This window comes from Mytilus galloprovincialis, chromosome 5 (genome assembly GCF_965363235.1).
Source record: "Mytilus galloprovincialis chromosome 5, xbMytGall1.hap1.1, whole genome shotgun sequence".
NCBI lineage: Eukaryota > Metazoa > Mollusca > Bivalvia > Mytilida > Mytilidae > Mytilus > Mytilus galloprovincialis.
Genome location: NC_134842.1, coordinates 13,382,294 through 13,405,191, shown reverse-complemented (window position 1 = coordinate 13,405,191; position 22,898 = coordinate 13,382,294). Strand labels below are relative to the sequence as shown.

General features: G+C 33.0%; 1 protein-coding gene across 3 annotated transcripts; it reads right to left on the bottom strand.

The window, feature by feature from the left end:
* Nucleotides 1-1,937: 1,937 nt before the first annotated feature.
* Nucleotides 1,938-21,147, bottom strand: LOC143075191 (uncharacterized). Of its 3 annotated transcripts, none has more exons than XM_076250530.1 (6): nucleotides 21,091-21,147; nucleotides 19,771-19,876; nucleotides 17,627-17,753; nucleotides 5,512-5,675; nucleotides 3,779-3,992; nucleotides 1,938-2,470 (listed from the first exon to the last, which is right to left on the bottom strand). In XM_076250530.1, exons 2-6 carry the CDS (start codon nucleotides 19,832-19,834, stop codon nucleotides 2,431-2,433), a joined length of 609 nt encoding a protein of 202 aa, XP_076106645.1. In that variant the 5' UTR covers nucleotides 19,835-19,876; nucleotides 21,091-21,147; the 3' UTR covers nucleotides 1,938-2,430. The 3 variants fall into 3 exon arrangements, with proteins under 3 accessions (XP_076106645.1, XP_076106647.1, XP_076106646.1); XM_076250532.1 differs by lacking the exon at nucleotides 21,091-21,147 and adding an exon at nucleotides 21,030-21,080; XM_076250531.1 differs by lacking the exon at nucleotides 21,091-21,147 and having other exon boundaries at nucleotides 19,771-19,947.
* Nucleotides 21,148-22,898: the final 1,751 nt, after the last annotated feature.

The window sequence follows — 22,898 nt, the reverse complement described above, 5'->3', positions numbered from 1 at the left end:
GTGAATTCACATTACTTTTAGACGTGTCACGGTACTTTTCTTTCCCAAATTCATGTATTTGGTTTTGAGGTTATATTTGTTATTCTCATCGGATTTTGTCTAATGCTTAGTCCGTTTATGTGTATGTTACATTTTAATGTTGTGTCTTTGTTCTCCTCTTATATTTAATGCGTTTCCCTCAGTTTTAGTTTGTTACCCCAATTTTGTTTTTTGTCCATCGATTTACGAGTTTTGAACAGCGGTATACTGTTGCCTTTATTTAGTCTTAGATACATGTTCTTATAAGTTGTTATTAGCTTCGAACTGGCTGTCAATAACTGTGAGTTCTCTCAAATTTGTACTTCGTGTCTCTTTGTTGTAAGGGATGAATAAATACCTTGCGCGTTCGTTTTGTGCTTTTGTTAGAAGTTTTCTGCTTTGTATCGATCTGATGAGTTAAGAATTTTCACCAGATTTTTATAGTTTGTTCTTATTTTGAATTGTGACACTGATGTCCCAGGTTCGGGGAGTATTGAGCACTCACAAACATGTTTAACCCCGCCAAATTCTGGTTATGCCTATTGCAAGACAGAAGCCTGTAGTTCAGTGCCATATTTATTTTTCGTAAGTTTTTTTGTTATAAATGCAGCATATTAATTTTCTCAATTGAATTGTTTATATTTTTCATGTCGAAGGCTTTTATAGCTGACTTTTGATATGGTACTTTCTCATTATTGAGGGTCGTACGGTTGTCTGTAAGTATTTACATTCGCTTCATTGGAAATTTGGAGGCCAGCTGTTTCATTGGAAATTGGGAGGCCAGCTGTTTCATTGGCAATTATACCGCATTTCCTTTGTTTTATATTCAAGTTATTTTGTTATTCTGTTAACCTATATGAAGCGTTGCAAGATAACACAACACAAAAAACAAACAAACGTCATTGCATGAAAACAAGTAATAGGTTTTTCAACAATTTGAATAAAGGTGATTCCCTATAAACAAGAGTTCTGGAGAAAGATAACTTGCCTTTTAAGCATAAGCAGTTGTTCCTTTGTGAATCTAAGAGATAAAACATGAACAAAAACAGTGTAATACAGGATGTTTATTCATCTTTAGATACCAGAATGGTCACCAAAACTGTAACTTTACCGATTGTTTCCTATATCTCTTTGTGATATTTGACAAAATGTAGTTAAAACAATGTATGCATAGGATGATACTTTATCCCCATCATCGCATCATGTCGCGTTCCTTTCGGAGTTTGTGCAATTTCCTAAGTTTTTGCCTGTTACCATGATGTATCGATCTGATGAGTTAAGACTTTTCTTCAGAATTTTTATAGTTTGTTCTCATTTTGAACAGTGACACCGATGTCGAAGGTTAACGGAGTATTGAGCACTCACAAACATGTTTAACCCCGCCAAATTCTGTTTATGCCTATTGCAAGACAGAAGCCTGTAGTTCAGTGATTGCCGTTTGTTCATGCCATATTAATTTTTGTAAATTGTTTTGTTATAAATGCAGCAATTAATTCTCTCAATTGAATTGTTTATATTTTTCATGTCGAGGGCTTTTATAACTGACTTTTGATATGGGGGTTTCGAATTATTGAGGGTCGTACGGTTGTCTGCAAGTGCTTACATCCGCTTCATTGGACATTTGGAGGCCAGCTGTTTCATTGGCAATAATACCGCATTTTCTTTGTTTTATATTCAAGTTATTTTGTTATTCTTTTAACCTATATAAGGCGTTGCAAGATAACACAAAACAAAAAACAAACAAACGTCATTGCATGAAAACAAGCAATAGTTTTTTCAACAATTTGAATAAAGGTGATTCCCTATACACAAGAGTTCTAGAGACAGATAACTTGCATTTAAGCATAGGCAGTTGTTCCTTTGTTTCAGGTTGAACTAACGATGATCTAAGGCGATGCTCTGCAGAAACGTAAGTAAAATTACAATTTTATACACTTTATTATACAGTAATCATCGTCTGTGTTCATAGCAAACAATCGATGACATATCAGAAGGACTCACGTCATATAGTTTTAAAAAATCTTTAAGAATTGTTGGAAGTGTTAACTTGTCAATTACCGGAAATACAGATGTATCTTCATTTACGGATCTGATATGTTTCCGAATTTGTGTTCGAGCAAGGTGCTTTAACCTTGGCGTTCTTCCAAAGTCGTTCACTATTTGATAGTCAGTTCCACTTTTAAAGTAATCATTTTCATAGCGATTCATATCAGATACGGTAAGATCGTATCCAGCGGCCAAAAATGTTGCCACAAATGTCTTGTCATCAACACAGTAATCGTTCTGTCGAGAGAACATACAATGTTCTCTTTGTTGACATAAAACATCTCCAAATTTGTACAAGTTCGGATCCACTCCATGTTGTAGTAACATTATTGCTGTAATACAAATAAACCACGGTCCGGATATGTGTTAGGTCGTTGGACGATTTGCTTCATAAACCCTACCTCTCCTGTATAATATATGAAAGAGATATAAGCTTTAATAAAGAGTCTTCATTTACGATGTGACTGAAATACATCATGTGCCAACGAATCGCACGCAAGTGATAACGTCAACAATATATTTTTGTCATCATCTGAATATAATTAATTTAAACCATGTTTAACTCTCACTGTTTACTTAAGGTAGTATCAAATACATGTACCTTGACTAAAAATAATTTTGCTTGTTAAATTTCATTTTTCATAAAATTTTGACAAAATGATTTAATTTGACCCGTCAACGAAAAAAATATAAAATCACACATTTTATCGGAAAAACTTAATTGGATATATAGCAGTTTGACAAACTTAGATCATTGAGAAGCTTACTATTTCCCTAACAATAGTACGTGATTAAAACGTTCAGCTGATTTATACAACGTTATCTCCCTGTAGTGTGATGTATCACCTTAAGGTGGTACCAAACACCTTCACTAAAATTAATTTGGCTCGTTTAATTTTCATAAAATTTTGACAAAGCATTTACTTTGACCCTTTGACAAAAATATAAAATTTTGAAAAAATTTGAACCAACCATTTTATCAGAAAAATTATACTGGTTACATAGCAGTTTGACCAACACTAGTTTTGATCATTGAGAAGCTTACTATTCCATTAACAACACAACGTGATTAAAACGTTTAGCTGATTTTACAGAGTTATCTCCCTGTAGTGTTAGGCACCACCTTAAACTAACGATAAAGACAAGAGTGTCGCTTTTACCTGCAATAATTTCAATCATTAGAGAACGTAATGAAATATGCATTTATAAACATTCATTCATCTTGAGTCAGTCTTATCAATGTGAACTAAATTTTAATTCCAAGGTCCAAGGAATAAGATGCTTGGGTTATTCTCTTGTATGTTTTGTTAAAAGCTAGACCAATTCGTGGTCAACTGAACGGAAGGCTCATCTCTGCTTTATGAGCGTCCTTACAATTTTTGATTTCATGACATATAACTAATAATAAAATGATACCCAAACAAGAGAATCCAAAAATTAAAAATATAGAGACCTTATAAATACTTATACGGATAAAATAAAAACTCCTTCATTTTAACTGAAAAATCTAAAAGACACAAAAAACAAAATTTATGATACTGCGAAGCACTTTATACCTTTTTGAAAGTTGGTCTTGTATATTTACATAAATCTTTAATGATTTTATCTTGAAAAAATTCAATAAAAATATCGACGAGTAAACATAGCAATTAAAACAAATAGTTATCAAAAGTACCAGGATTATAAACTTGTTTAAAAATGAAATCAAACTTACCCTAAAAAGAGACATGGTCCCCAAGATGTAGTGTTAAGTTTAACGCCAGCATTTAAATACTGATCTAGTACTTTTAAAAACATTTGAGGACCACCAGAATGTCTTGAAAATCCAAAGTACTGAAGCCGATTTGGACCAATGATTGCACGTGCGTCAGGTGGTTTCTGTAAATTGATACATTGTGGAAGTCCCTGGAATCTATTTATATCAACTCCTGCAATATAAGACACTACTTTACAGGAATGTTGGAAAAATTGAAACGAGAAAATAAAATTAAAAAATATAGAAAATATAGCTGTTTTGTTGTAGTTGTATACAGAGATAACTTTGCAAAGAATTATGGATCAATATAGAGGTAGATACAATTTAAAGAGAGGCCGCAGGTACCAAAGGGACTTTCAAACTCATGTGCGTAAATGAACTGACAACGCCATTGCTGAAAAAGAAAAGACCAACAGACAACAGTACACAATACACAATATAGTGTTTGTGTTACAAATAAGGAGTTACGCTTGTTTTGATGCCACAATTAAGTCTGTAAGTCCGCTCGGATACAAGGTCGTAAAACTAAAATATAAACTAAGAAATTAGACCATTGTTTTTTTTTATTTAGTAAACTATGTTTTTTTCTGGTTGAATATAGATAAAGAATTATCCATTGAAATGTGAGCTAACATTATTTGACAGTTATTTAAGGAATAACAGTACTGTAGTTGAAGAGTTGCCACCGTCAATAGTCGATTTGATGGTCGCTAATGTAGTTTCACGTCTGGCAACACGTAGCGAAGATAGTTAACGGAATTTTGCGACCGTCAAATCAAGATTGACGGTGGCAACTCTTCAACTACAGAACTGTTATTCCGATTCTAATGCATTACAAAAAGAAATAATACGTTAGAGTTTGAAAAAATGTATAAATTGGACATACAAAAACTTCCCGCGAAACTTCATGAATAATTTTAGCGCAAAGACGTCATGGCTTAAAGTGACATCATACAAATGAAACTCTACAAACTGGAGGTTATAACGTTACCTCTACGATTCAAATTCAGATAAAATCACATTAAAACGGCGATTTCGTGATAGGTGTTGTTTTATTTTCGACAATATTGTAGTAATCGAACATTTGTTGATCCAATCAATTCAAAATAGCGGGTCCGTCCTTAGTTACGCCTGGTCAACTGTGGATTTGACGGTAACTTTTAGCAAATGAAAAAAATTGTTACATATAAATTGTATTAAAATCACATATATTTGTCTAAAATGAATGTACGACTGTCATTCGATTTGCTGCTTATTAATATATTTTTCTTTCCAATAATTACTTGGATACTTCACTCTAATTCGAACTTGTGTGTGTCATTGTTTGTATTCCATTTTGTATCACAAACCTAAAAAACCTATTGGGGTATTGTAATCCACCATTTTCTTCTTCGGAAAATCTATGTACCATGACAGGAATATGAAAGTTCTAATCCATTCGTTTGATGCGTTTAAGCTTCTATTTTTGCCATTTGATTAGGGACTTTCCGTTTTAAAATATTACTGGGAGTTCGGTATTTTTTTATTTTACTTTTTGGTACAGTAAACATGACGAAATACGAGTAACTATTCTGAAGAAGAAAATGGTGGTTTACAATACATAGAATCAAAGTAGTAGATACAAATGGAATAACTAAATTCAACAGCCGATATCGAACTGACTACCCCAACCTCTGCAATATACCACGTACCTGCATCTGTAAGAAGTTTCACAATTTCCACGCTACTGTTATTTGCAGCATAGAATATTGGTGGCACACTGTTTTCGTAATTTGTATGCTGATCTCCTCTGGCAACTAAATTAACATCTGCACCTTTCTTTATCAATTCCTTAACAAGTTTTACATCATTATTCCTGTAATATAAGTTCAATAAGATGTTAACTATAATTGCGAATAATTTATGATAGTCTTAAGGTGTAAAATTACGTTTTTATTTACTTTCGGTCATGTATTTTCTTATCACTTCTTTGGTTTTAATACAAATAAGGACGATAAAAATATCCCGGCTGTATAAGACAAAAACAATCAAAACAAAGGAGTAAACAAAGACTAAAAAAACCAAAGGACATTTTCATCAACAGTTATAAATAATAAATAAAAAACAACACGAACTCCACTAAAAACCGGGAGTAAAATCAGGTGCTCCGGAAGGGTAAGCATTTCCTGCACCATTTACGGCACCCGTCGTGTTATTTCTTTGTTCAGTTCGGTAATGATGGAAGGTTATTATGACTGAGGAAGAATATGAGATATGATTTCTGACTAACTTTTGTCATAATGGCCAATCAGCTCATGATGGCGACCGAAAAATTTCTTGAGTGATGACCTTAATTTGATTGATTCATAGCCATGTCTTAGCAACTTTTGAGAAAGCAGTATTCCTCGTTCAACAAAATCAACGTAATTTGAGCAAGCTCTAGACATGCTAGAGTAACGTATCAATTGAGACACATACACTCCATATGCTGGTGCCGCTGGGATGTTGCTACACAGAAATGGAAAGTTCACTATAGGAAAATTAAAATCATCGCGTTTGTCATAAATTTTGGTATTCAACCTACCATCAGTAGTCATTTCGAGAAAAAGGTCTAAATATGAAGCAGATTTATCTGTGTCGGTAGTATCTTTTATTTCAAGTTCACTTGGATATATTAAATGTAAGTGATCACTGAATCTATTATTATTAAGAGACAGTACATCATCAATATTTGTTGATTTTCAAAACAATGTGCAGAATTTATCTTTGTTTCAAATAAAGTAAAACTTGGCATGAGTAAAGTTTTATCCTGTCCAGTATCACAAACAAAATTTCATACAAATTTCATGGCATATAAGAAAAACAACCATCACTGTTAGTTAATCAATCAAATTTTCACCACTTTACCTATGTACAAGCTTTAGTAAACATGTTACCTGCAGTTTCCAAAAATATTCTATAGAAACACCAAAATAAAAAATAATGGTGCTTTGAAAGAACTAAGATATATATTTGTTTATGACCCAGATTTTTTTACTGCAATAACATGCAGGAATTATTTCCTACAACTGTCGAATTCAATGGAATATTTGCCTATTTATCCTTTATCGTATGCATCCGGATGTGACGTACTAACATTTGGTGGTATGACTCCTAAAGAACGATATAAAACCGTTTGTTAAAATGTTCCATTTATCAATTTTCTACAATCGTAACCCCATTCTTTCAACAGTTATAAATAATGGTTTTCAGAAATATTGTGATAAGGTATATTCAACCAGCAATGTCATTCAGATGTGGCGTTTTAAATCATAAACAGCTACTGACTATACTTTTGAAATCTTAACATATATGCAGTAATATCAAATTTTTAGTAGCGCATCTGGCCTGAAAGGCCAAATGAGCTTTTCTCGTCCCTTAGCGTCCATCGTCGTCGTCGGCCGTCATCCTTTAACAAAAATCTTCTCCTCTGAAACCACTAAGCCAGGTTTAAACAAAATTGGCCACAATCATCATTGGAGTATCGAATTTAAAGAAATGGGTCCGACGACCCCGCTTGCCAACCAACATGGCCGCAATGACATAAAATATAATATAGGTGGTAAATGCAGTTTTTGGCTTATTTCTCTAAAACTAAAGCATAGAGAGTAAACTTGACGTGTGTAAAACGGTTCATCAGGTTTAGATCTATCTGCCCTGAAGATTTCAGACGAATCAGACAACCCGTTGTTGGGTTGCTGTTCCTGAATTGGTAATTTTAAGGACATTTTGCAGTTTTTGGTTATTATCTTGAATATTATTATATTCAGCAAAGTAGGATCTACGAATACGTCATCATGGTCAAAATGGTCAATTGACCTCTCCAGGAGTTAAGGTGGCTCGGCCCTTTACCAATGCGCATATTTTAACGCATGTTTCTTACGACGAGTTCCTTGGAAACGGTCGCTTTAAGGGGTCTTCTCAAAAATAGCTTTGACGACCTTGGAACGCGGGCGTGTATGAAAGCACCCTTGACGATGTAAACAAGTGACGCTAAACGTTCTTCAAAACAGGAAATACGAACGGTCAGAAATTCACAGTGCTTTCTTCATTTTTCGCATAAAAGTTTAAAAGGAGAAAAATATACATGATTTAAGCATAACATTAAAAAAAAAGAATATATAAATACTGACAAAGTCACATGTATGACGTCGACGGTATTTGGTGCCGCTTCGCTCCCAAAACGCATTCTCATCTTACACGGTCGCCTCTTGGGTCCGTTCGTACCATATTTTGAATTCACTTAAATACCAGTTGAATTAAATGATGTCGTGGATATTTATTTTTGAAAATGTTTTGCCAATGACGCAGTGATTAACTGTAAACAAATGATAGCGATGTAAACAACTTCATGTCATCGTACAGCTTTCAAAAACAGGTAAACTTGTGACCCGTATCAGAGACATGTATGTGTATATATGTCTCTGCCCGTATAGTATGGTTTAAAACATCGGGGCGGGTTTGTTATCATGATATAATCCGTTTGGCGTTTTATAACAGTTTGTTTCTGTCATAAATATATTTAAAACTTGAAATATCTTTATTTCCAAGTATTTTTAGGAGATTATTCCCGAGTATGCGATATATTTTTCCACTGCAAAATTTTGATAATTATAGTTATACCAAAACAAATTTGAACATGTCAATTTTCTAACAGACTTAATACTTAACATTTTCATTTAAAGATATGTTTACCTGCACGAAAATCATCTGATAATTTTTCTCGTATCACAATTCCATGATTTCCGGAACACTAGACTTAGTCCTATAATCTAAGACATCGGGACCAATGTTTTCTATTTTTATGATACTTTTCTATTACTTATTTTGTGAATTGTTATTTTGTTGATTTGCAATTTTCTGTTGTATCTATCAATATGTCAACCGAGTTCATATTAAAAAAAAAGAAATATCAGCATTTAAACTAAAATAATTGAATCAGAACACTGAATGTTATTAAAATAGACTAATGGATCCAGCAACGATCAATCGGGCGGATCCAGCCATTTCAAAAGGGGGTTCCCAACCCAGGACAAAAAGGGGGTGTTCCAACTATATTTCCCCATTCAAAGGCATTGATCGTCCAAAAAAGGGGGAACCCGGAACCCTCCCCCTGGATCCATCACTGTCAAAAGTAACCGGGACTGGCCTAGTATTCCGACCTTATATATCGGTCTATGATATAATTCCTAAATACTGCATGCTTTGCGGAGAACCGCAAAATTTTTGGTTTCACCATGTCGGGATTTTGCTAGGACATTCACCCGCATCGTGCCGGGCAGTCTCAAACACTACTAAAGACTTTATATATAAAAAAAATCTATACTACTACTAGGTTCAAGAAAAGTTTGGATTGTAATTTAAAAGCTACTCCCTGAAGAACGCTTTATTAGCCGGTGATGTTGGCAAACTTTAACTTTAATCTTAATTTTTGAAATGCTTTTTTAAAAGGTAAGCTAATAAGGAAAGTTCTTGATTAAAACAAATGATCACAAATATAGTTGAGTGATGTCAATGCGGCAAAAAATGTGAATGACAATTTTGTTTGTGAACACTGATTTGATCTTACCGTGGCAAAGAAATGCATAACTAATCATCGATCTATGCGTGATGATAAAAGGAGATAATGTTTTTTTTATTTATAATATTGAATTTTAAATATGAACTTTGGTGGATAGTTGTTTCATTGGCAATCATACCACATCTGCTTATTTTCATATCGTATGGTTAACATAGAAATATGACTAATCTGACAGATGACCCCTTGATTATACAGGGTGTTCAAACAGCTGGATGTATACATACGAAGCCTCGTAGGGTAAAAAGGGGGAATTTTGCCTACACATGCACCAAGCGTAATTGTCCATTCGTTTTTTTTTTATGGCAGTCCATAAATCTAGCTCCCGTCTTACTTTGCATAACTTTCATAATTGATACTTATCTGCATGTTCTCATCCGTATTATGCTTGAAATACTTGCCAGTGATCATTCAGTATGCACAACTTTAATTTTCATTATGTGCAGTCATATAAAAAAAAAACGTAATTTCTGGGACTTTTATTTGTTTGACTATGTGGTATATCAGTTTATAGTAATTGTTGAAGTCCGTATAGGGACATAATTGTTATCTTCTATGTAAATTGGTCTCTGGTGAAGAGTTGCCTCATAAACAATGACACCCCATCTTCCTATTTTTATAACCTACACAAGGAAGTGGCGCAGGGTATAACATTTTTGACCCGTCCGTCCGTCCATCAGCCAGTCTATCAGTCCTGTTTCTTGTCATCACAACTCCTCTCAAACCGCCCAACAAAATTTCAGGAAACCTTTTTAGATAATAAGGACATACTATGCAGATGTGCATATCGACAGGAAATTATGATTCAAACTTTTTCTAGGAGTTATGCCCCTTTGAACTTATTTGCTTCAATATACTACTGCAAGTTTGTCATCGCATCTCCTCTCAAACCGCACAATAGAATTTTATGAAACCTTTTTAGATAAGGACATACTATTTAGATATACATATTTTTTTTCTAGGAGTAAGGCCCCTTTGAACCTATTTGCTTCAATATACTACTGCAACAGTTTGTCACTGCATCTCCTCTCAAACCGCACAACAGAATTTCATAAAACCTTTCTAGATAATAAGGACATACCATGTAGATGTGCATATCGACAGGAAATTACGAATTATTTTTCTAGGAGTTATGCCCCTTTGAACTTATTTGCTGCAGTATACAACTGCAAACAGCTTGTCATTGAAACTCCTCTGAAACCACACAACAGAATTTCATGAAACTTTGTAGATAATAAGGACATACTATGTAGATGTGCATATCGACAGGAAATTATCGTGATTTAATTTTTTTTTCTTAGTTATTTTATTTCTCTAGTGGCAATGTGGGGACTGACTGCCAAAGCGGGGCTGGCTTCAGTTATTTGCAATATAATCCACCAATGAGCCCCCACCCTATGTCGGACTCTGTAACAATCATCCCATCAACCAAATATTTTGAAACATATTTAGAATTCAAGAAACAGACAAGTCCATGAAAATGAGGTTAAGTTCAGATAAACCCTGCAAGACAGACATATTTGTTATTCATTTATTATTTTGTACATACATCACCCATTAGTTTTCTCATTTTAAATGTTTTAAATTGTTCATTTGTCATTTCGAGGCCTTTAAAATCAACTATGCAGAATATGTTTTACTCATTATTGAAGTCCATATGGTGACCTACAGGTATAGTTATTTCTGTGTTATTTGGTCTGTTGTGTCTCATTTACAATCATATCACATCCTCTCATTTGATATTTTAATTTGTGATAAGACATTTAATAATCATTTCATACACCAAATATACATGAAGATGACCTATTGATTACACAATATTGACTACTACATGTACCTATTAGTATTTATTATTTTTGAGTATATGTCCGACATGCTGACGACGGACAGTCAATGGTATACCATAATATGTCCTGAAAACTGGTGTTAAAAAAAAGGCTCAACTAAATCAAATTTTTTCAAATTTGATTTTATTCCTCTAATATCTATGAGATCAAATTTATAAAACATCTATTAATATAATTAATTTCAATGTACTAGTATACATGTACGAATTGTTGCCATTTATACATCATGTACATGTACAATCATTACATGTAGCTGAGCAGCTCTATATTTTCTTTATTTTTATTCTCCTTCACTGTTTTATTTATAAGAGTAGACTCATATATATGATCTGTATTCATCATTGGGACAGGTAGCTATATAGGTGAAGTAGGTCCTTTTGATTTGATTTTTTTAAAGGATTTTGACAGCACTAAAGCATATACATGTAGTTCCAATTTATAGTTGATCTTAGCTCCTTAAGTGGATTGTGGCAACATATATTGCATATATACATGTAGAATGTTGTTCTTAAGTTTCAGCACTTTACGCATAGTTTCCGGTTGCAAGACTAGAATATGATACTGGCTTCTCATGAAATTCTGTCAGTACTTTGCCAATAGTTTCCAAGTAAAGTTGAACATTCCAAGCTCACTCCTTCCATTTGCAATGTACATGTACAAATGTACTTAAATACTGAAATTAAATATAAGAGTAAATCTGTCAGAAAATCAACAATTATTGACATTCAAAAGCATATAGATGTAGACTAGTTCATAATGGTAATGTGTCCATGGGACACAGACGAGCAGCCGCTTGCATATAAAGGATGAAAAGGGTGACACCACCCAAATTTGTACTTGATCTGAGTGTTGTTGTAGTAAGCATTGCATATAAGTTTCAGAACATTTGGATGAAGCAAACCTGTGTTAAAGAAAGGAACAAAATTTCAGCATTTTTTTAATTTGTAAAGGGGCATAACTCTAGAAAAGTAAAAGCGACCCCACCAAAAATTGAAACTTCATGTGTGCTTGTTGGTACAATGTAGTAAGCATATATATATGCATTAATTGTGTATTAGTTTCATAACGTTGGTAGAGGCAAACTGAAGTTGGAGAACAGAAACCAAATTTGGGAGGTACATGCAAGTTTGATAAGACTGACAATGCAAGGGTAACCTTAAAAGAACTAAAATGGTCTAAATTAATATGTGTTTATTTGATAATAGGTTCGTTTTCATTTATTTTTGTTTTCCCTTGAGAAAACATAAAATATTTTTTTATAATTTAATTTGGTTGAATATACATGTATATCGAATTTCTGAACAGAAAATAATGAAAATGAGACACAAAAAAAATATAACCAAAAAATAAACCTGTGATAATACTGCTTCTATTGGTACCAGAATGCTTAAAATCAATCCAAAATATTTTTTTTTTGAAAAAATGTATACACCTATAGTTGTTTTAATGTCTGTGTCATTTTGGTCTTTTGTGGATAGTTGTCTCATTGGCAATCGTACCACATCTTCTTTTTTATATTATATACAATATATAAAAACAGCTAAAAATCTCAAGTGACAAATACTTATGGCCGCATTCTGTACATGTTTAACCCTGATACTTCTATTACTAGACCTTAAGACATTTTTGTATACCTAACAGAATTAGGGGGGGGGGGGTTAATGGTAAACAAATTGTGATTGATAAAGATGAATCTTTCGTTTGCCTCCTACTGTAGGGTTTATCATTTACAAATTAGGCCAATTATATCATATTCTCAAGAAAATAAAGAAGTCAATCAAACCCCAGACCTTAATAGAGGGGTGGACAGGGGTAAGGAGACAGGGGAATGAGGGATCAGGGAAAAGGGGGTATCTTTGAAATATATTTTGTCTTGGGGCAAGGAGATGGAAGAATTGAAGTAAAAAGGAGGGGGGGTTTAGAGTAAAATGGGAAGAGAAATATAGTTGGGGTCAAGGAGTAGAAACTGTTCCGATGGAAGTTATGGGGTACCCCACATACATATGACCCTAGTCCGAGATTTCTCTGACGTTCAACGGCTGTTTTGCCAGACAAGCTGGGGCTAATCTCGGACTAATATGAACCTAACTTGGCTACGAAATAAGTTATTAAAAATGATGATTAAAAAAGACTAATTCATTGACACTAACCATTGCTAACGGTAGCGTAAAAATGACAGTAGATGTCATCCCTTCCTCTTCGGCCGTTTGCACACGGATATTTTGCAAAACTGGCCAGACATGTTTACAACTTGTCTGTAAAAGGTAAAATAAACACATAAATAAGATACCAGCTATAACGATCTATAATATTAAACATGGAACAGAAATTGAGCCCGTGCAAGGTTTCAGCCGCAGTGATTTTCAACAGTAGCGAGTATTTTGAGACAACCCCCAAGTTTGTATTTTTCGTTATACTGATAACATTTGGCTGCCTAATATATCGAAATCTATGTTTTCTTATGTAATAACTCTACCTTCATCGTTGTATATTCGCCACAATGTCTGTTATGCATGTACATGGTCGTATTCATCAATATAGTATGCTGCTCGGCAATGGCAACCTTGAAATTCCTCTGGTCCGATAATGGCGCCAAATTAGAGGGAAGCAACTCGCGCCAGACAAAATTACCGTATTTCACCAAGATAATCAAAATTTCACTTTTTGATAAGAAACAGTAATACGATAACCACATTTATATTCAGCAATCGTTTATTGATATAATTACAAACATTATTTTATTAAAGCCATCAATAAAGAATTCACAATTAAGTAATTAATGGAGTGCAATGAAATCAGACCTTATGGGGTAGAGGGGTTAAACAAAAGCTCGTAACTTTTTTAAAAGCCTGGTGACCCCCATTTTATTCAATCTAATTAAAAACCGATCTCTCATCGCTCCTGTTTCTGATATGTCGCGTGGGAGATCTAACGAAACCGGCTTTGAGGTCACATGTGAGTGAACTAAAAGTCATGAATTTATAAAGATATGCAAATGAGTTGACGACCTATTAATAAGCCAATCAAAAAAGTTTATGAATTATTTTGACTGACGATTTCGTCGTAAATGAAATGAGTTACATCCCTTTGCCTTACGTTAAACTTCCAAGATCGTGGAAGACTCAATTTCATTGGTCGAAAAAGACACACACGAGGTCACTCACATGTGACCTCAAAGCGGGTTTCGTTAGAACTCCCACGCGACATATCAGAAACAGGAGCGATGAGAGATCGGTTTTTAATTAGATTGCATTTTATTTTACCTTAAAATGTTCGAAAAGTTCATAGCTTTGACATATCTGTTTTTAAAAAAAAATCTACCGGGGAAATTTTACGAAAAATCGATTAAACCAATATTTTTTGCCTTAAACTAAAATTAGAAAATGCAAAATTTAGACATTAATCTGAAAATAAAAGGATTTTTAAGTCAAAAACAACCAAGGGAAAGGTTTACATTTCAAATTCTAATGTTTTTTCACATAAAAATCATACTGACTTGGTTTTAAAAGTCTTTGAATTTGATGTAACGGTTATTGTTGGAAGGGTGGGCATGTTTGGAAATAGGGTCAAAATCGCACATTTCGCTTCAATTTGAGGAGAAAACGAGCCTGGTGACCCCCTTTTTTCTTTGCATTTTTGGATTCAGCATAAAAAAATCTACAGAATATGTGAAAATAAAAAAATTCTACCGGGGGTCACTATTGGGGTGAGCCACCTTAATACCATTTATAGTTGATTTTTTTACAATATTTATAACAATTTTTGTAATCTTTAACAAAAATCGTCACCACTTAATCTACTGGGCCAAATAGAATTAAACTTTACCACAATTTCCTTAGGGTATCTTGTTTGAAAAGTCTAACAATGACCCTGCTAGCCAGCATGGCTGAAAATAGAACATAGGGCTCTACTATAGAATTCTATGTGAAAATTGTTAAAAAAATTTCAAATGGTCATAACTTGAACACTAATCTAAATAAGGAAAAAGGGTGTTCAGTAACTATTGATAGACTACACTGGGATGACCTGCTTTTAATTTAACTACGAGGATAAATTAAACACAACTTGGTCTCAATCACTTTTTGGGTATCTTATACTATTTATAATGATTTACGTTATTGTACATGATTTCCCAAACCACAGTAGATACAGGTAAGCGACACAGGATCTTGAGACCCACTTATTTTATTTTCTTACGCTTTACACTACTATTGGCCATGCTCAATTGAAATATGAAATACATCGTCTCATTATAGAGACCTTCGTCTGCATAAATGGAAATCATGGATTCACCTTATTTGTTTGGGTCATGCAAAATATATTTTTTTGAAGAGCCGGACTGATTCAAAAAACAAATACACGGAGGGTAGAGTTTGGATGGCTCTTTCGGCAGATGTCGATATCTCTTTGGTACACATTATAAATCCCAACACGACGATCTATGTACACACAATTGAGGAATAAAAAAGACCCAAAAAGTCTTACAAAGTTCTTTAATTTTACTGATAGATAAATTGATGATGGCATGTCACTCAATTACCTACATTTTAGTGAGTGCTTGCATATCATATACCTAAGTGAGTTTGAAATTAAGAATATAACAGAAACTTCAAAGTCTGCTTAATTTCAATATCGTTTCGCCCTAGTTGAGACAGTTGGGTGAACTTCGGTATTTTTTGTTTTTTTTACTTCGAACCGATGTTTATATCTCATAAATCAAGAAATAAAGACTTTACCTGAGAAAACTCCACTCATCGGCAGGATAAGTACTTCACAAATGTGACCTACCGAATAAGACTATTTAACGGCTTTGTAATAGCATGAGCAACACAGCAGGTGCCATTTGTGGAACAGGATCTGCGTACCCTTTCGAAGCACCTGAAATCACCGCCATTTTTGGTGGGGTTCCTGTTGTTGTTGTTCCCCTATTGGTGACATTTTGTTCACGCATCGCCGTCAATGTAAAGGAATTTGACGCGACTGTCAGACAAGTGAGAGGTTAAGCGCTTTAAAACCACGTTCAACCACCATTGTCTACATTTAAAATGTCTGTACCAAGTCAGGACTATGATAGTTGTTGTCCATTCGTTTGATGTGTTTTATCATTTGATTTTGCCATTTGATTAAAGTCTTTCCGTTTTGAATTTTCCTCGGAGTTCAGTATTTTTGTGATTTTTTTTCAATTAAACCAGACGTAACAAATGCTCGACTATATCAACCAATGGACGAAGTTATAGGTTGCACTTTGTAAATACAACTGTTTCACAAACCACGCCTCTTTCAGGGAGATATATAATATTCATAGATATTTCGTTCTTCTTACGTACTGGTTCACATATATGATCTCTATGTCGCATCTCGTAGAGATATAACTTGGTAATGTTACCAGAAATTATATACATGCATAGCGGTCAAATTATAATGAAGTCAAGATTGGGGGAGTACAGAATGTTAGTATAAATTTAAACTCTGAGAAATTCGGGGTATATAAACGTTTCGAATATGCTGCACAGCCCTATATTTTGAACTTGGAAATAATCAGTAGTGTATTTGAATTCTCCATTCAAGGATATAATTGTTTTCAAAACTTCATAGTAAAAGTGTTACAGTTTTAGCCATTTAAGGGGTTCCTATCGGACAATACAGTGTCGATATTTACAGAAATGTAACACTTATTTGGTATGAAAGAGAACATGTATAATTTTACCAAATCTGGTTTATTATCAGAATGAAATTTACTCAAATATAAAGTTATACAAATATTTTGTGAAGATTGGGAAATCCTTGGTCTTTACTGTGATGACTCAGCATACATTCACAGTTAACAATATGCATAGTATACCTGAGGATCTATATGCAAATGCAAAGTAAACTCATAATATATTCTCATTTTTAATTTTAATTGTTGAGCAGCGCTTATATTTACTCTTTGCAGTCATTAAAAATCATTGACCATTGATGCATATTGCTGTTTGGGTATTTTTGTTTGTCCTGTTGAAAACCACAACATATGCCTTTGCACCTGATTTATGTTTCTTATCAGTGCGACATAAATAAATACATTTAAGCTAGAGATACATAAATACTTCAACAAAATAACAAGAGGGGTAGAAGCCTACAGAACTTTAGTATCACCTTAAACTTTAGAACTTCCGGGTATATACACGTTGAAAATATGCCGCACAGACCTATATTTTGACATTTGAAACAAATAGTAGTGCATACAAGCTTTACATTCTAGGATATAATGTTTTTCAAACTTCATAGTAAAAGTGGGACAGTTTTAGTTGTAAAAGGAGTTCCTATTGGAAATTGCATTGTCGATATTTACAGAAATGCAACCTATATCCAATTATTACTTACAAACAAGCGATTGTCAATGCTGTTAGTTCTGTATATCTTGTCCATCGATCAACTGTATCACTATGACGACGTTTCGTTTCTGTCTTTTCACGCATAATAATTGTTTGATCAACATTATCGCTGTTTGCTGTAAACACAAAAGAATAAATTATCAACTCTTCCTTATATCAACTGTAATAAATTGTGGGAGACCCTGCTCATGAAATCTTATCCAAAAAACAATACAACATCAATAATTTGCGTTATGACTCCTATACTTTATAATGTTAAATATTTCAAACTTTTCTGTCTTTCTCTATTATTGTGGTATATCTTATTTGTTTTACCGGTTATTATATTGTACAGCTTGTTCTTGTATTGTACTGTTCGATTGTACAAAGTGTATTAAGAGTTCGTCGCTCACAACTCTGTTGATAGACCCCCCTTCGTTCTGAATGTACATTGCCGAAGTAAGGAGCCTGCAGTTAGTGGTTGTAGTTTGTTGCAATATATCATTTTTGATTTGTCGTTGATTTTTGTGTACACATATAGATCGTTAGTTTTTTACTTTTCTAGATTGAATTGATTTACATTTGTAATGTCGAGGCTTTATAATGTAATATACGGTATAGATTTTTCTCAGTGTTGAAGGCTGTACGATGGTCACAATTTACCTACTTGTACGTCATTTTGTGTCTGTTGGAAAGATGCCTCATCTCGGATATTTTAGTTTTGAATGTTCATTAACGTTTTCCTTTAATTTTGTCCTTTTTACTTATTTGTTTCGATCGTCAAACGTCAAAGTAAACGCATAACAATAACAATACGTACAGTAAAATACAGTTCAAGAGAAGTCCGAGTCCGATGTTAGAAGAGATAACAAGAGAAAATAAACAAAACGACAATAATACATAAATAACAACAGACTACTAGCAGTTACTGACATGACATCTCCAGACCTCAATTAAACTGGATGAAAGATTATGTCGTCATCATATGAATATCAGGCACAATCCCTCTCGTTAGGGGTTTATTATTATACCATCATAAAATATATGAGAAGAACATAACCCGTGTCATGCCAACAACTGATTTTGAAATAAATGTGTTTCCGATGCAAAGACCCTATAAGTGAATCAATATTAAAACCAAAATATGCAATCTTTAATGACCTGACAACAGTATCGTAACTATATCCCTTCTTAATAAGTCTATTCAAAGGTTTTGTTAGCTTCTGAGGTGAATAATGACATTGTTGTGCTTTGTAAAGAATATTACCATAAAAAATTGGATGTGAAATACCTGAACGTATAAGATGTCTGCATGTAGAGTTATATTTACGAATGATGTCTTTGTACCGATGATAAAATTTAGTAAATGTTTTCACTAGTTTGTAATATCGAAAACCCCGGTGTAATTAATGATGAGTATATTTACATTCATACAACATTATCTTTTTCATATTTAAGAGAAAAAATATGAAGTCTGCATAGGATTTGTTTTAAAAGTGCAAAGGTTTTTCGTATATCCTTGTCTGAAAATCTGTCATCATAATCCCTCAGAAAACATAAACAATCCTCTTTATATTTGAAGTATTCTCTGTTCGTGAGTGCTTAAGACCTTAGTGCCGTTAGTATCAAATGATCATACTTGTACAAAATTTGAAAAAACAGTATTAAAGAGATTTCTAAACATTTGAAAAGGAGTATATTCATTTACCTTTAATCTAAAAGTAAGAATTTACCATGTTTACTCACACATCATAATTATATTTACAAAAAGAATGCTTGCGAGAAAGAATGAAATTTCACAACATTCATTGGATTCAGACCAGATGTTCCAACCGTGTTAAGCATATGAAATGCCCTTTTGATTCAATAGTAGTATACAGTTATAAACATGGCAGAATAAGGTATTCCATCGAGGGACATGAAACACAAATAACAAGGTGAGTTTGTATGTAGAAAAAACTCATAGTTGGAAAACCTTTGTTTATAAGTTCATTTCATTTTCTTGGAATTAAAATTTAGATTGCGATTGCTATTTAAATTTGACATATGTAATAGAAATATTTGCACATAATGCATATCATTTTTGTGTATCATGTTGTTATAACGGAAAGTTATGAAGAAAATAACCAACACACATCTGATTTTGTAACTTACAAATTTGCCAAGCTGTCTCTTTAGGACATGTTACTCCATCGGAGTTTGACCAAAGTTGTCCCATATATTTTTCCGGAAAAAGAAAAATCAACGACAATGTGCAATGCTGCAGTAAAGAGAAAAAACAACTGTTTTGTATTTAAAGTACATTTTACTTTAGTCATAAATACAATACTAGCATAGCACTGTTGCACTTCAACAAAATTCAAAGCTCAAAAGAGTTCAATCTACGCGTTTAACCTATTGAGGGACGGAGGAATTCATCGCTCATCTAAGGTCAAAATAATCTTCTGTATTACACGGTATTTGCATATGAGAAGTTAAATTAACAAAATTGTATTGCTAACAATCTAATATTTATATATATAGCATGAAAGTTTAGTTATATGTTCAAAAATGTGTAGTATCTGTAATTTTTGTTCTGTGTGCTGTATGTGAGAGCCTCAAGGTAGATAAGTGAATTCTAATTGATTCACCCTCTTTGAATACAGTTATTGTTATTTTCACGTTCTCCATCAGGGATTTATGACAATTGGGAAAAAGGGGGGCGTAATTCATGAAAATGGAATAACAACTGACGAAATCGAGAATAGCAAGGCTTACACTTTTTGGGAATATTTATGCCAAAATGGTATATTTTCTAATAGAAAAAGTACACTCTCTATACTCCCCTTTTCCGATCAAATAAGCTACAATACAAGTACAAATACAAAGTTTGTTATTGTCAATTATGACGCCCAATAATTTGAGCAGTACAATTAAGTTCAATTTCATACAAGTGTTTACATATTGATTACATTGATAATTTAACAATTAAACAAAGTCAAGTCTTTTTCAACAAAATAATTTCTGCAGAAATAATAATTTGATCACTATTTATTTGTCATATTATCATTGATTATTGATACATTACAAACTGATTTTTTTCATATTTGTCAGTCAGTGCCTTTAATATCCGAGTGGGCATGCTCATGATTGCTGAATGCACTTCATTTGAACTCTGGTGGATATTTGTCCATTTGTTATATAATCATACTAATCCTCCATATTTGTATATGGTCAACGAAAAACAGTGACAAGGTATAGGAAGCTGTCAAACAATTTTGTTCGTGAAAAAGTAACAGTTACTGTAATATGTCAGGAATATATGAGTTGTTTTAACAGTACCTCAATCGGGTTTGACAGTTAGTATTTACTTTCCCCCTTTTTTTACCGTGGAGTTCGTTGTTTTGTTTGATTATTGTCAAATGTCCGCTTACCTAAATAACGAGTTATCGTGCAGAATAGCAAGTGCTTGCTGTACAATTTATGAATACATACCTTTCCGTCACATGATAGGTAATTTTGAACACATGTAATAATAAACACAAGATGTGTATTTCATGTCTATTTATAGTTTAAACAGGTATGTCTTAACAGTCAAAACGGCGGGAACACTTGAATTAAAATTATGTGCAAATACATCTTGGGGAGTTTTTAGTAGATTTTCTTCTAGGCCATATCCAAGTCGCACATGCACTTGTCTCTGAATAAATTACATTATACCTTCATATATTAAAGTATATATGTACTTGATTTTAGAGACAAGTACATCTACCAAGTCATTTTGATAAAGAAACTGTCGAGTTTTCTTGATTTACAAGTTGTATATTCTTTGTATACATATGATAAAAACGTCGTACCAGATAATAACCTTAATGACGAATTGGTCAAATGTGAGAATATAACAGATTTAAATCATTTAAAACCAGAAACTAAAAATGAAATAAACAACCATATAAAGCTATATAAATGTAAAATAAATAAAATCGACGAGATTAGCAATCTTTTTCTGTATTAAAAGTTAAACCTTCACTTGAAGCCAATTCTTACCTATTGTTTCATGATTTTTTTATCAGGAACTTTGTACAAAAGTGATCATGGTCTTACAAAAATGATAGTGACAATAATATTCATGAAGGACAGAGACCGTGTAAAACCTGTAAAATCTTCGACAAAAATACATTCAGACAAAATTTATTTGATGATGTACAACTAAATAATGATCAGTTCATTCATTTCCCCGATGAGCAAATTTATCTTACATACTAAACCCTGCTTTCTTTAAACATGTAAGAATTAATGCCTTTTTTAGGTTATTAGAATGGAGGGCAGATGTCTCATCGAACATGGCTTTTGAATATCGTAATATGGAGGATATATCACATATTTGTTTTGTATTGGTTTTTTTTATTTTGTTGTTTATTGGTTGTTTAAATTTGCATTGACAAAAAGATACTGTAAAGGTTTATTGACAATAAAAATGATTTTGCTATTAGAATTTGAAAAACACCATTTCATGTTTTTGAATTTGAAATAATGCTTACTTATTGAGGGGTTTACTTATTGATAACGTCGAAAGTATAATTTGTTTGTAGTTGTTGGTTCATATTATTTGCTTCAAGTACTTTAAGTTTTCTATCAAATATTATTTTGAAGTTTAAAACACGAATTAAGTGGCTGTTTTATTTTCGTTTGTGTATGAAATTCCATTAGCTGATAGATAAAATACTTTCAGACAATCGGAAGACGTGTTACATCCGAACTATTGAACCAAAATGTTGTTTTAACGAATGAAACTAAGCAAGAGCTGTGATATTTTTCAGTCGGACATTACATTGATTTAAATTTGGTAGTAACAGGGTATATGACACAATAAAGAAGTAAATAGGTTTGTTATACATTTTTAACAAATTATTATAAAACCATAAAGTAACTGTTCAGGACAAAATTGAAATAAAATCGTTACAAAGTTCTATTAATGCAATTCAGATTTGTTCATATTCTGTGTAACAATATACAATCTCTTCGATTGTTTACATAACTGGGGAAAATATAATTCATCTAGGAGGACAGAAACTTTTGATTGAACTATAAAATTACTTAGAATCCTATAGATTTACGAATACATACCTATTCGACAAAGGATATCACACGTGTAATGATAAAAATACGACGTAATATATCGTCGCTGGGCTTCTAAATTGTTGTAAATTACAAATTTTTCAATAAAAAAATATCTCACAAACAGGCTTTGAAAATTTAGGCAAAATACATGCTTCCAAAATGTCGTATGTGAACTTGAACAT